Genomic DNA, 15,757 nt, shown 5'->3' with positions numbered 1-15,757 from the left:
TTCAGCGACCTGCAGGAGGTGGAAACAGCAATGACTGACTTCTTTGCTCCTAAGAATAAAACATGGTATCAAGAAACGGGCAGGAAGGTGGCTGCAGACAGCCCAACACAAAGCTCTTTACTTTGGATGTTAACCTGCTCTTAGTAATATTGTAATAAATGCAGATATGTTGTGTACAAGAACATTGCAAGACGTATGACTCATCTTTGTAGATATTGTTTTCTGCAATCACTTTATTTTAATTATATACGTCTACAGAAAATTAAAAGATTTATTGATTCTGTAGTAAATTTCGAAGTTGGACTGTTGTCACATATCTTTATATTAATGAAAAGTATTATGTTGCATTTTTTTCTATTATTTCTCTTAATGACCGTTGATTAGAATATTTCTCTGATGCATTATTAGAGACTATTCGGATCTAGTGGTCTACTACTTTCACGAATTTAGCGTACGCATGGAGGGCGTGCCCGCGGCCGCTCGACCTATTTAATGGACCGGTACCGCTAACATAAGCACCCGGTCCGTAGTTCCTCTTGCTTGGACGTTGTGTCCTCGTGCACGTAGTTCACCGTCGAAGTCTGTCCCTCGACTTTGATTCGGCTAATCGACGTAACCTTTATTCACTAAGGGAGTGGGATACGTCCACTGCGCAGGAGAACCGAAGTCCCACCTACCAGTTACTTACTGGTGGAGGCGGACTGCTAGCGAGTCAATCCTCCCATACTCTGCAGGTGTGGTGTCTAATCGTTTCAAGGCAAGCTCACTTCCCTCTCGTGCTCGCCGTTACCCGATTCCAGTTATAAGCTCCCATGAGCTACCGAATCCCATGATTTGACTAAGCCCAGCAGAGTCCAACCCAATCCGGCAGCCCCAGGCGATGTCCGAGGGGGCTTGTTCAAGCCCAGCTCCGCCTACGTTTGTTCAACGGCAACTGCCTTCGCGTGCAGAGGTACCACGTCGAAATTCTCCCACATCTCATCCCGGTTCCTATAGTACGTGTTAAGTAACCATCTGAGTTGGATGCCAGCCCACATCCCACAGAATTTCCTCCCTTTCACTAAGATCGCAAACTGTTACCCAGATACCTGAGATTGGCACTTTTCCCCAGTCGCCGTTCAGTCCCCCTGCAGTCAGAAATCTGACATTCCTCTCCTGGTGGGATCGTCAAAGCAATAAGACACTTCCTCTAATTTACGGTAGAGGTACACCATACATTACCGGAGCCAATGACTGATGTAGACCGTCTGCTCAAGGCAGACATGTTCATTTGGAAGCCGTGTCTCCTCTGGCAGGCCCACCCTAGCAATACGGGGCTCTATCTTTTACGTGTAGGTACCACGTACACGTAGTAGCTAAGCTACATTCCGAAACCAATGGTACGTGTAATGGGAGGGAGCACCACACTTTCCCTTGGTAGCGTCGCTCAAGCAATACGGATCATCCTCTAATTACGGTAGAGGTACACCGTACATTACTAGACCAAATGGCTGATTATAATTCATTGATTATTTAGATACATACTATTTGCAATGTAGAATTAATATTATTAAGCTAATATTCCCATTTCGTATTTCTTCCGCCGCTTTTAACTTCAGAACCATAAAATAGATAATATTAGAATTTTTCATAGTAATAGTGTACTCTAATGACAAGGGTTATAAATAAATTGATCTACGATTGAGCCCTTTAAAACTAGTAACCCAGAAACTTATCATTCAAATTTATACGAGGGGCATACTGAAAGTCGTGAGAAACATTTTTTTCACAATCGTAATCTTTATTTGTAAGTGAAACCAAATATATCATCTCAATCTACAGACCTTTCTTTCACTTTTCCACGTAGTCTCCTTTTTTTCACACACATTTTTTCAATCGTTCTGCAAGTTTAAAAACGGGGCTGTAGGGAGGATGTGGAAGTGTTTCCCACCAAATCTTCTGATCTGCTCCATAGTGGCACGTGCAGTATGTAAACGCGCATTATCCTGTTGATGGGCGATGTTGTTTTCAGGACGTTTATCACGCAAGGCACGACGGGGCTTCAAAAGTGTCTCGATGTAGCGGGCAGAATTTATGGTTTGTCCAGGCTCAAGAAAGTCAACCAGAATGCAACCCTGTGCATCCCAGAAGACGCTCCCCATAAATTTCTCTACCGATTGCACTATCTTAGCTTTCTTCTTCGATGGCGAATTCAAGTGGTACCATTCCATACTCTGTCGTTTTGTTTCGGGTTCATAATGATGGAACCAGCTCTCGTTTCCAATCACAATATACGTCAAAAAGTCATCACCTTCATGTCGAAATCTCTGAAAAAGGGTTTGGGCAATGGTTAGTCTCTGATGTTTGTGGTCCTCGGTTAATAAACGTGGGACCCAACGGGCACAAACTTTCCGATAACCTAAGCTGTCAATCATTTCTTGCACCGCACTATGTCCAACACCAAGTATTGCAGCGATTTAATTCACAGTGATATGTCTATCTCCCCTAATCAGCTCATCAACCCTTATCTTGTTGCGTTCCGTACAGGCATTTCGAGGGCGCCCACTGTGAGGCTTATCTTCGATATTCGTGTTTCCATCCTTAAAATGTTTCACCCACCTCCTGACACTGTTGGGACCCATGCACACATCTCCATATGTACGCTGTAGTCTGCGTTGAATTTCAGAAGCAGTTTGGTCCTCTTTAACAAGGAATTCAATCACAGCACGCTGTCGAAACGAAACATCGTTGCCCGCCATTTTGGAAATCTTGCCTGTGGTCACGTGATAGCAACAAACAGCGACAACGTCTGGAAGGAAAGAAGAAAGGTCTGTAGATTGAGATGATATACTTGGTTTCATTTACAACTAAAGATTACGGTTGTGAAAACATGTTTCTCACGACTTTCAGTATGCCCCTCGTATTAAAACATCTACGTGCGTGATTGGTTACGTCGAACACAACGTAGTAATTTTTTAATTTTATTTGATGAATTCATCAATTCTTAAATCTATAAACACAGTGTAAGGGGTTGTGTCGTCATTCAATAGGATATCAAATTCTGTTGAAACACGGAATGAAGATAAACTTTAGTTTCTATCGAAACAAAATACGCTTCCTTTTAATGTTGAAATTAGATTAAATTATTTAAGAATTGTACTTACTTATTCATATTGTTCATCAGAAGTATTATCACAAGGCGTAATAATCTGGAAGAAAGAATGAAATTCTTTAATATCATTAGATGTGAAAACTTAGAAGTGTTTGATTTCTTTTACAGAATATCAATGAAGAGGAGCAGCTATTGGAATTTCAACCATCTCCTTTTACCATACTGTACACAATGATAGCACAAATAGATCCCTATGACAAACTCTGGCACACTGTATTGAATTTCACAGAGCAATATGAAAAGTGGTATTACGGTAAGATTTAAGTAATGAATCTCATGTATTTTCAAGAGGAATCATTTTTAACTGATATATTACAAAATATTTAACATACATTACAGGGAGAATTATTAGATCATAGTAAGTTTTTTCCAACAACTTTATTGAGGCCCTTACGCTGGAATTGTACACAAAGAGATCAAATCACAGATTTGCTGGGCATGTTTAAAATAAAGCAACAAATCTTTGCGTCTTTAGTACAGATTTACTGCCCAACTATAAAAGTGAAAAATGTCAACAATGACATACTTTTTGTTTTCGTCCTATTTATCAACAAAACATATCTCTCTCTTTTCAGGGAGAAGTTCCTCCCGAGAACAAAACTTTAGATTAAAAGCAAACATTAATAATTATCATCTTACCATCTTCAAAGGATCACATCGATTTCTTTTTTTAACCTAATTTTCTAAAAGTTTTCTAAAGTTCCAGGGGTGATCGCCCTCAATATTGTCAATTGGTAAAGTAAGAGATATTTATTTGGTAGATTTAAATCTCATTTAAACTACTCGCTGAGTAAAACAATACGTTTATTGTAAAAATTATTAACATGTAACAATTTCGCCAACTATCCACTTGCAGGGTGTCTATCGGTTACGAAAGTCCCGAAGAAGTCAGGAAATCAGAAAAGGTCATGAAAGTCAAGAAAAAGTCACGAAATTTAGCTTTTGGGTCACGATTTTTTTTTTTTTTTTTTAATTTACAAATATAAGGAGAGACTGGAAAATTTTGTTCTATAAAACGTCAACATTCACCGCCAAAAATGTATATGGTCAGCTTTAGACGCTACCAAATCGCAAGCAAAGCATGCTTCTATCGCATGCATGAAAATTCGGTCTAATTCGAATCCAAATTCGCTCTTGAGATTTTCCTTTAGCTGGCATCATCCACCACCTTCAGCTGGCTTCAGGTGACCGAAACCACCTACGCTTCTAACCAGTTTATTCAGCTGTGAGAAGATACCAAGCTTTTATCGCTCCAGAGAACAGCATTTGGAAGTACAGATAAGGTAAAGATAAGTGTTAAAAGAATATAGATACTCTTATTATATTTTGAATGTTGCGAAATTTTATGGTTTGCTAAAGAAAAGGTCACGAAATAGTCACGAAATTTAATTTTGAAATTTTAGTAGACATCCTGTCTTGGCGTCCTGGCTTGGCCCTGATGAAGCCAAGTGGATAGTTGGCGAAACTGTTGTTTATTAATATTTTTTACAATAACCGTATTGTTTTGTTCAGCGAGTAGTTTAAAGCAGATTTAAGTCTATTAAAAGCAAAGCTTGTACAATAGAAATTTTTGGTAGCAAAGGTTTACTCTTATCGTGACAGTAATGAGTCATGTTTCAGCTGTCTTTGTAGAATGAATGTTTGTGTACACACTGTCAGGGCAGTAATGGGCTGATGATTTTTAGGAAACATTTATGGGAAAATCTACAGATGTACTAAATGTAGTTAAGTTGCTTGAAATCTTTATACAAATACTAATAAGTGTTACAAAAAAGATTAAATCATTTCCCTGTCCTTTTGGAAACAAATGTATTTCATTTACTTTTTTCGGTATGCAATGCAGCTACAGGGTGTCTATCGGTCACGAAAGTCACGAATGTCACGAAAAAGTCACGAAATTTAGCTTTTGGGTTACGATTTTTTTTTAACTGTGCAAATGTAAGTACAGATTAAAAAATTTTGTTCTATAAAATGTCAAAATGCACCATCAAAAATGTCTATGGTCGGCTTTAAACGCTACCAAATCGCAAGCAAAGTACGTTTCTATAGCATGGATGAAAAATCGGCCTAATTCTCACCCAAATTCGCTCTTGAAAATGTTAGGAAATCTTATGATTTGGTAAAGAAAAGGTCACGAAAAAGTCACGAAATTTCATTTTGGAATTTTAGTAGACATCCTGTCTTGGCGTCTTGACACCCTGAACTGATATCTCAGTATAATTAAATATTCCCATAGGGTTACTGAAAAGGAAATAAGGTGAGTTTCGTTTATTGGATCCCGTAAACTTCATTTATGTATTTATGAATATTAAGTTGTATTATTTGTTTCCGTGATACTATTTCAAAATACAAGGGATGTACTTTTTTTTAACAAAAGAGACACTGACCAAAGCTTAAAACTTTATTTTAAATTATAATTTGTAACTGTTTCGGATATCTAGCATATCCTTCTTCAGACACGATCGAAAGCTTTGGTCAGTGTCTCTTTTGTTAAAACAATTAATCCAAAGCCATGAATAATCTTACTATCGAAGGGATGTACCTCATGCTGATTTTACAAAGTGTAGATTCCAACCAGACGTAAATCCATATATTTCAATCCCACCAACAAATACTTATAGATTATTTTGGCAATTCAGAATCATTGATGTTTTGACAGCTTGCGAATATATTAGAAGCACATTTATTTCAGGCTCCCGAGTCTAAATGACGTCATATTGTTTTCTTTCTGACAGCCTTCGTATGAAATGTACTGTACCAAGTATTATCAGAAGGTCTGTTGTATTCAGTGTAATGAAATTTATCGCAGGCTATTGTTTTATGGAAAACATCTACAAGCCTATGTTTGATCCTGAGACTTTCAGTTTCACGTTAACGCTTTCATGGCGGAAGTAGTATCACTTACTTCATTTCTGTTTCTCATTCCAGCCAATCATTAATGTGTAAAACTCTCCGTAGGTAGATGCGTGTATATTACTTTAAAATAACTCTTCATCTTTCAAGTGCTGAAGAAGATTATATATCGTCGTCTGAGATTCAATACCGCGTAAGCAACATTTCACCAGTTTTACAGGAGAGAGAGAGAGAGAGAGAAAAAAAAAAACTGTTTGAAAACTAGCTTCAGCCTCATTATACGTGGCATTACTTTGAAGGAATAACAGAACCGTTTGTCGTGATGTAGGTGTAGGCCTACTACTTAACCAGATTGTGCGCCATCCTATACTGATTCTAATAGTCTTAAAAACTCAAATTCGCCAAAATTGAAGATACGCGGTATTGAATCTCAGACGACGATATATATATAATTGATTGTTCATGGCATTTAAAAAGATTGCAAAGTTTTAACCTCTTGGTCATCTCCTGCTTAGTTTTCTGACAGTCCAAGCTGTGTCAGAATTGATAATAAGAATTATATAATAAACTTGTAACCCATGATTTAAATAAAAGTAAGGGGATTAAGTTCCCAGTGATTTTTAAGCAAACTATGAAAACTTCTTTATTTACCAAGTGTTGAATATATGTATAAAGGTAACCAAGAAAGTTCTATCGCTTTTTGTGAAGGTCTGTGTTCAACTGGCCCTCACACCGTGAGTTGAATGCTAATGGAGGTAAGGCGAAGGTAAGTTGTTGGTGTGGGTATATCCAACATACTACCTGGTTGTGGCAGTTCAGTTATACCGTGAACTTGCGTAAGAACAGAGAGAACCTAGGATCGCCACAGAGCGTCATAAGGATGTGTATGCTGTACGAATTCAAACTGGGATCTAACGCCGCTGTAACAGTGCTTCCGCTTCAACCGACTCTTGCACAACAAAGTTACATAGCTTGCGGTAGAGAGCGTTACTGATAGAGAGCGCCACTGTGTGCGGCCAGTGAAGCAAGCACTGATAGATACGAGGAGCCGACGCAAGGTATGTGTAACTTCGTTGTGCAAGAGTCGGTTGCAGTGGAAGCACTGTTACGGAGATATATTTAGTGTTTTAATTCCGAAACGGACACAATCGAAGCAGTCGAAGAACGACAGAATTGAAAGGGACGCAAGAGAAAGGAAAATTGTGAACTCTGGCAAAGGATTGTTTGAAGGGGCCTTCACCTTGAGGGCTCTAAAATGGTGAGAAAACTGCGAAAAAACACTTTGTTTTTAGTTTTATTTCTTTTTGACAATGTTGCCATCACTTTCAGGCCCCGAAAAAAATATATATTGCACCTAGGGGATAACAAATTTTTCGAAAAAATCAGCCCAAAAAAATTTTTTTCTACAATTTTTTGAAATTTTCAACATGCAAAAAAAATAAAGAAAATATGCATCGATGGTTTTGAAAAAAATGCACATTTACACCTAGATAGTATCTACAATCTGAGAAACTTTCAAAATTTCTCGACCACCCCCACCAAAATTTTAAAAAATATTCAATTTTGAGCATGTATGATGCGATAATTCGGTAAGGAGAGGGGGTGGGGCCTCAAAAATTTTTTTGAGATAGTTTTAGGTCAACGGTAACCTTTCGGGTCAATAGCGACCCAATTTGGTTCAAGGGCCGATTTCACTATCTTACTAGGAAAGACCCTTTTTGCATGAAGTACAAGAAAATAGTTGAAGTGATCAGAAATTCAACACACACGCTACATGATTTTCAAGAAGTCTCTTATGACAACAAACCAAAGAAACTCTACTTGCTTGATACAGGCTAGCAACAGGACTAGCACGGAAAATACCAGTAGCTAACCGAATACCCATGTAATGAACGATGTCAAGTTGGTTCAGCAGAGAGGACCGTCTGATGAGTAAACGATTCACCCATAGTTTACCTCGGATCGAATTAGACTACCACATAGTCGCAACGGAACAATACGATCATCACTCTAGGTCGGTGGGAAGGTAAACGAAGCAAACTCGAAGGAAAGAATACTTAAGATTCTGAATGTCTAGTGACCGTGTTAAGCGGCGTTCGAAAATCAAATTCAAAAGTCGGATTTTATCAACAGATGTAGGGATAACTCTAATCGAGATTAAAATCCAGATCGACAAAGTAAGTTCGTTGTTGGATGAAAAATACACATTGCACTTTTTCAAATGCAAACCGGAAGCCTTTCTCTTTCGACCAGCGAACAAGAGAATTCAAAGTAAGTTAAAGCTATCGAGAGTGATACGGGAAAAGCATTTGGAGCGGGAATAAAGAACAAAATCATCAATATACAGCAGACTGCACATAGGAGCCTTGGATCTGAAACAGAACAGTGTTGACGGCGACAGCGAAGAGTTTGATACATATCTTCGGGAACATCATTTTCCAAATACAAATCTCTCTGAGAGACCAGAACCCATACGCACCATAAAATAACGTTCAAGCAGAAAGTTTTTTTTATCAATTTTCTCAAGTGGCAAGGAAGACGCTTTTTAAAATTTTGTAATAACAAGTTGTATCATAAGAGTTCTCTAAGTCGAAAAAAGTATCAATAAGATGCTGACGATGGAAAGGCTTCCTAAATCTGACTTTCGAGATTAGCAAGAGTGTTTATACTGGATCTAAAATAACGAAATCCACACTGAAACTTGCTCAACAGAGATTGTGATTCCAAGTATCACACGAGATGCATGTTTACAATGCATTGAAAAAGCTTATGCAAACAACTTGTAAAAGGAATGGGTCTGTACCTCAAGATTGGAAGGATCAGAGCCTCACATCATCAAGATGAGAACGTCTCCTCCGACCAGATGCAATAGTGCAAGCTATGGATTGTGAGAACGTGGCGCAACATATGATAAAGTACTTGATCAATCCCTAGAGCAGGTTGAACGATTCATGTAAGACAGAGTAGAACTCAAGCGCTGAGAACTGTACATTATAATCCTCTGAATTGGCGCTACGGAAATTTAAAAGTTCCACTCGTTACGAGTACAAAAGCGATTAAACTCGACCAAATAGTGTGCAGATAGAAAAAAGGTGTCGAGCTAATATGTCTGCTATCTCTGTGAGGTTAGTCTCCAGGACCCTGTTAACTTATAGAACAAGCACACTAGTAGTAGAACAGTGTTCATTTATGGAGCAACCCCGATGCTAAAGAGTACTCATTCCAGTTCGACTGCTGAGACCTTATATTATCTTTTCAACTTAGGCGCTTTGAAGATTTATACGGGCACGGAAATTGTTGAAGATTCTTAGCAGACAAATGGCGATTAAAGTGACAAGAGCGCGACAACGAGCCAGGATAGTTCCACGGATTTCCTCAGACCACTGTAGACCTTTCTGTCGTGGACCATCATCTCCACATGTTGGAACGAAACATAGGAACGTTAGTAACATTCTATTCAACTAGATCTACAGTAACACAAAGCACATACAAGGGAATCGTCTTGAGGATTAAACTCACTGATCTTTAGACTGTTGATCAGTCAATATGCTTCAAATTAAAACGTAGTAGGTGACGTGAATTAGTAATGACAGACTTTCAGTGATCAGAGGAAAGTGATCATTGCCTCAAAGATCTGGAAACACCTTTCATATGAAGTAAACTCTAAGAGAGAGGCCAATACGCGAGTAGGTACTTAACTAGCAGAAAAATGAACAAAACTACCTTTATTAAGGACGAACATTCCACTAATCCGATCGTCAGTTCTTATGATCGTCCATAGGAGATGTCCATTCAAATCCTCGACAATCAATTCGGGAGACTAAAATTGATTAAAATGACTACTGAAGACGTTAATGTTCCACTGAAGAAGCCCTATATTTGGAAAGATTACATTTAAGACAAAACTTAGTATGTAAGCCAATTGTCTTTCACTCACTATCTGTCAGTTCGTATTCAGCGTTATCAGATTTCAGTGAAGCGAAAGGTAGCTTGCGAACTGAAGGAGATTTTGAGAGAGAGTAGGGTCGTTAAGACGAGATGTATATGCTGGTTTATTTTGATTGTTTTGTTTGGCTTGTTTTAAACAGCGCACGGTAAGGTCATTATTAACGGAAAAGTAAAATTAAAAAAAAAAAACTTTTTTTGTTTGTGAATACAGAGAAAAGTATTAAATGATAATTCACTGTAATTATCACCCATATTATGTAACAGTAGCGTAGCAAGGTAGGAGCATAGGCAACTAATTTCGTTATGCCTAAAATCTTATATATCTGGAATATAAAGCTGAATTGTGTTTCTCCGCCATACAAATCTCCAACGTTAATTTTGTGTATATTTAGACAACTGAACTGCTTTATATACAAAGACATATCTATCAAAATTTGAAAACTGTCGTAGTGCATATCTTATTTTATTGGCTTCAATGCTTAGATTGATAACAATTATTTAATACCACAAGACGAGCACTCTGTATATCAATGCAATAACTTTGAATTAAAAAAAAAAAAAAAGTCATTACATTCAGTTTAAATGTTACGCTCATCCTTTCCAAAGTGAACAGGTTGTCCTTTGAAATAAATTACTTGCACGGTATTTATTGATTAAAATTATTTATTGAATTAAATACATTTACTTAATGACAACACAACGTACTGCGTAAATGTGCAAATAAGTTGATGCTAAAACCAATCATCAGTTAGATTGCAAATATATTATGCTAGTCAAAGCCGTAGCCTGCGGGGGGATCGCCCCGGGCACTGATAGAAAGAGGGCGCCGAACAAGCAAGAAGAAAGAACAAGTGTTGGAAATGAGTAAACGACGCGGCGCCCCGAAAAAGTATTGGCGCCCTATTCCCCCCCCAAATAAATAGATTTGTCAAAAATATTCTTGCTCGCTCCACACGCAACCCAAACATTTCAATAAGAGTCATAACAAGTTTTTACTTATTCCTTAAAGAAAGTTGTTATATATGATTTGTTAATGACGGTGTTGCGGTATACAAGGTGCCGAGTAATGACTTATAGTGTGTGCTGGAGCGTTTTGAGAATCAGAAACGGTCAATACGTGTTCGGCGTTTTAATGGTGATGAGTTTGCTTAGAGATCACGCTTTTCTGCCCAATCGGATTAATTACGATGGTGAGAATGAAGGTATGAAAATGAGAGGAGTGTAAAGAACACACGTGCGGAAATATCAAAAATAAAGGTAAACAAGGGGAATAATAGCATTTTCGAACTTGAAGCGGTTGTAGAATAGGGGCTTAAGTAGTCAGAACTTAACGTATTTCGTCTTTTTCTAAGACTGATCACACTATCAATGATTATATATATATATATATATATATATATATATATATATATATATATATATATGTGTGTGTGTGTGTGTGTGTGTGTGTGTGTGTGTGTGTGTTTTAATATGTTAATTATTAAAATAAGTAACCTTAAATTCAGAACTTTCATTCATTAAGAAATTAAGTAATTACTATAATTTCAAACATATGTAGAGTCAAACTATATTTTGGATTGGATTTTAAATACAAACATTAAACATATTCATCATCTTCATGGATGAATATTGAGAAATTCGCGCAAAGAAACCTTCTTCTGAGTTTCCATTACATTTCATAAAACATTTTTACCGTAAAAGTATCGAAATTAAAATGCTATTTGTGTGGTCATATACAAAATAAAATTACAAAAGTTTACAATTATTACTGTAAATTAACGCTATCATCAATTTCGAACATTTTAAAAACACATAGTTTCTAATGTATTGAAATTTAATTTCTTATCGATAGTATGAAACATTCTAGATATTTGTAAATTTCCATAACTGTTCTCCAAGAGTGGATTTGTATACAACCAAAATAGTTCTGTCAAGTTTAACAAAAATCCAAACTAAGCCTCTTGAAAACAGGTCTTATTTGTAAAAGAATACATAATAATAGTATTTTGGTGTTGCAATGGTCTGTCCAAGCAACTTGATAAAAATTCAGTGTAGCAGAACAACAAAAGCTACTTAACTTATATAAAAAAAAAAAAAAAAAAAAAAATGAAAAGTTCGGTAAGGTGAGTGTAGGGGGCGCCGAATTCTACTTTGCCCCGGACGCTGAAATCTCTAGCTACGGCTCTGATGCTAATTGTTATTGTTCGAAAACACTTTGATCTTTCTGACTTAAATGCATTAATAAACATTAGGAGAATGATATTTGGAAAAAAAAAGAAAAGAAAAGAAAAGAAAAAGAAAAGAAAAATTGACTGACATTGAAAATTAAGGAAAATTGCGTAAACATAATTCACATACAAAATATATGATCAAATTGCTTTTCCTTAAGCTAAAAAAATAAAATAAAATAAATAAATATATAAATATTATTACTTCGATCTTGTTTTAAAAGAAGGAAATAAATGTTGAATGAAAGAGAGAATGCATGATGAAATATAGTGAAATCACTTTAAAATTCTTGGTTCAAGTTCATGCTGAACTGCAAATACTAACTCTTACTGTCAATGACGGTTTAAGAAATGTAGATACTTGTCCCGATGAGACAAAAGTTTGGGCTTATCAAAAAGATGCTTCCTTCCGACTTGATTTGGATAAAGATCCGTAACAACAAATCAATTAAAATGTTTAGTTCTGTAGTTTCTGTAGCGCCCCAGCATAACATTTGTCCGCTTCATTATCGTGTAAATCCATCAACTATCGCACAGTTGTTATACTGGGTTCATTAATATCTCCTCCAGAGGACGATACATCCTTGCTAGCTTCTCAGGTTGTAGTACTACCTCTGACTTCGCTGTGAATATTCTAAAGTACTCTCTGTGATGGGCATCTGAATCAGCGTTCCTCGTGATCTCTTGACCGTTATTCTCCCGGTGTCAAAATAATAGAATTGCAATCGTCCAGCTACGTAATTCCAATCGATTAGCGTAATCACAGCTGTTCATCACAAAACTCACTGTCCACTCAAACTTGTGCGCTGTATATGTGTTCGTGTTTCATACATGTTCCACGTTCTATTATAGAACATGTTTTAGGTGGTATAATAAATAATAATAATATTAATAATAAATTAATTAAAATTTTGCAATTCTAGGAAATAGTAAACCTTTTGTCATCGCGAGCGCTGTCGGGGAATTTGAAACTTAAAATATGTAAAGCGATAATCATGCCTGTTGTGCTGTATGGTTGCGAAACATGGTCGCTTACTCTGAGGGAAGAACGCAGACTGAAAGTGTTTGAGAACAAGATCCTAAGACGAATATTCGGACCCAGAGAAATGGAAATGGTGTAATCTTCATAACGAGGAATTACATAATTTATATCGTTTACCTAACATTGTTAGGGCTATCAAATCTAGGAGGCTTAGGTGGGCAGATCATGTAGCCGGAATGGGAGAAAGTAGGAACGCTTTCGAAGTCTTAACTGGAAATCCAATCGGAAAACGTTCATTAGGAAAACTTAGGGGCAGATGGGAGGACAATATTAAGATGAATCTTGGATAAATAGGAATACAAAGTAGAAATTGGATCAAGTTGGTTAAGGATAGAAGTCAATAGAGAGCTTTTGTGAACCCAGCATTGAACCTCCGGATTCCATAGGCCATAGACTCAGTTAGTTAGGATATAATTAACAAGGAATAACTTGAGAATAGAAGATAGTTCAAATAGATGCTATCAATTCTCGGAGTTAGTTTTTCACTGGCATTAATTTAGTCTGCTCAAGCCATTTTTTATAGAAATCTTTCACACTAAAAACAAATTAAGTTTCAATATGATGTGTACGTGAGAGAGAAGCATGCACGTGAATACTTAAACAACGAGAGCGAACTAACTTATGGTTTTACAAACTTCCTCGTCCCCAAGTCATGATTTTATTTCCACTATCGAATTTAAAAGATGGATTCTGATTCACTTTTTCTTCGTTGTCCTATTTTCCAAAATTGATTGTTGGCGTGGCTTCAATACAGAAGCGTCTGTTTTCTGAACATGCATATGTTTTTGGAATATAGCACTATGGTGCTGCAATGACAGATGAGGATTTCTGAAGACTTCTTGTCCAGAACGTGATTTTTACAGTTTTTGTTTCTCCTTCTGCGAAACTGAATGTCGCGCTTAACAAAGGATAGTCCATTAACATTGACTTGAAGCTCACTCAACGTAAGGTAGTCTTTGCTCAGTTGAAAATGAAAAGATTCTCAGCTGCTTCTTGTTGTTGATTTTTTTTTTTAAGTGAACTTTTCTACCATGAGAAATAAAAAAGGATGGATACCTTAAAACAAAATTTTTAAATAAAGTGTACTTAGAAATTTGGTTTACTTACAATAAATGAATAATTAATTAACAACTAAGCAATTGTTATAATTCATTTTTTTATAGGCCCTTTCCTTGGATTGGATGCTAACCAAATTGAGGCTGAGGTAGATCAAATGTTTAGGTTATTGCATAAACTTACGAGGACTTTTCATGAAGTTCCTGGCTCCAAGCGCATTGCAGAAATGACAAGAGCTAAAGTTGACAAATTCAAACAGTTCGTGCCAATCTTACAAACTATTTGCAACCCTGGACTAAAACCAAGACATTGGGAACATGTAAGTTGCGAGCCAGTGATAATTGATTTATTTTTCTCTTCATATATTTTCAAAGATTGAAAGTCTCTTTTCAGTACCGAGGCCGTATGAGACGCTGGCCTACAGTATAACATGAGATTCGAACTTCTACCTGTTCTTCTCACTGATCTAGTAGCTAGCATGCTGGTCACCAGGTTCGATTCTCAGTGGGAAAGCATTAAATTTTAAACACATTGTTGCAATTCGGATTTCAATTTGACCTGTAGGTCAACATCTCATATAGCCTCGGTGCTGAAGAAAGATGCTAAACTTCAACAAACAACAACAACTACTTCCACACTGAAATTTTAATTTAATTCTCGTGCATCAGATATATAGATTATTTAGTCTCGAAAAAGCTTATTTCATTAACGTTTTATCATGATAACTCTAGAATAACAAAATGATAAGTCCATGTCTTCAGTGGATGGAATGTGGCCAATCTCCAATTGTATCAGGTTTAATCCGACCCCACGTTAAATTGTGAGTCTTCTTCTCATATAGTCTGTACATAACAAATAGTAAATTAGAAAAAATAAATTGCACGTGTAAGAAAGTATTGAAAAACTGTAAGATGTGTGGTAGATATATAAAAGTGAAACAGTATTCCCTGAGTTGATGGTTTCATAATGCTGAATAACAGAAGTCAAGTAGGATGTATCAATATTGAAGGAAGGAAAAAGAAATATATATATATGAGACAGGAACGAAACAAAGATGGGTCAGATGTTCGCCGTTACATTTATTCTCTCATTCTTCCAGTTGAGAGATCGAAGCACATACTCAAGTACGTTTGTACTTGGGAGAAATAGTATCACCCTCTCACATCCTCTTCTCTGTTGTTACGGTGGTAGTACAGCCGAACAATTAGGTATTTACACTGGCTTGTTTATAGATATTATCTATAATTTTTATATAGACATTTTCGATACCACTTGATTTGAGAGTGTTAATAACCGCCGATGTCTTCGCCGAATCGAAAGTTTTCTCATAGTCAAAGGCTTTCTCATAAGAGAAACATAGACTTCCCCTCCCAAGGGACGTAGTATCCATTAAGGCTATAAGGCTTAACCTATCCATTTATTTATACATCAGCCTGAAGTGTTGCTTTTGGACATTGATACGATTAATTTTATTAAGTC

The 15,757-nt window shown here is 36.7% G+C and overlaps 1 protein-coding gene across 3 annotated transcripts in view; it reads left to right on the top strand.

Annotated features, from left to right (window-relative positions):
• Dnah3 (dynein heavy chain 3, axonemal) overlaps nt 1-15,757 on the top strand; it is a 567,072-nt gene that overhangs the window by 200,935 nt on the left and 350,380 nt on the right. For all 3 annotated transcript variants that reach the window (XM_081731270.1, XM_081731268.1, XM_081731267.1), the window contains exons 16-17: nt 3,260-3,404; nt 14,386-14,597. In XM_081731270.1, coding sequence (XP_081587396.1) covers nt 3,260-3,404; nt 14,386-14,597 — 357 coding nt within the window. The remainder of the gene's footprint in view (nt 1-3,259; nt 3,405-14,385; nt 14,598-15,757) is intronic.

Source organism: Thermobia domestica, chromosome 11 (genome assembly GCF_964235325.1).
Source record: "Thermobia domestica chromosome 11, izTheDome1.hap1.1, whole genome shotgun sequence".
Taxonomy (NCBI): Eukaryota; Metazoa; Arthropoda; class Insecta; order Zygentoma; family Lepismatidae; genus Thermobia; species Thermobia domestica.
Note: the sequence above shows the minus strand (reverse complement) of the source record. Positions and strands in the feature narration are given on the sequence as shown.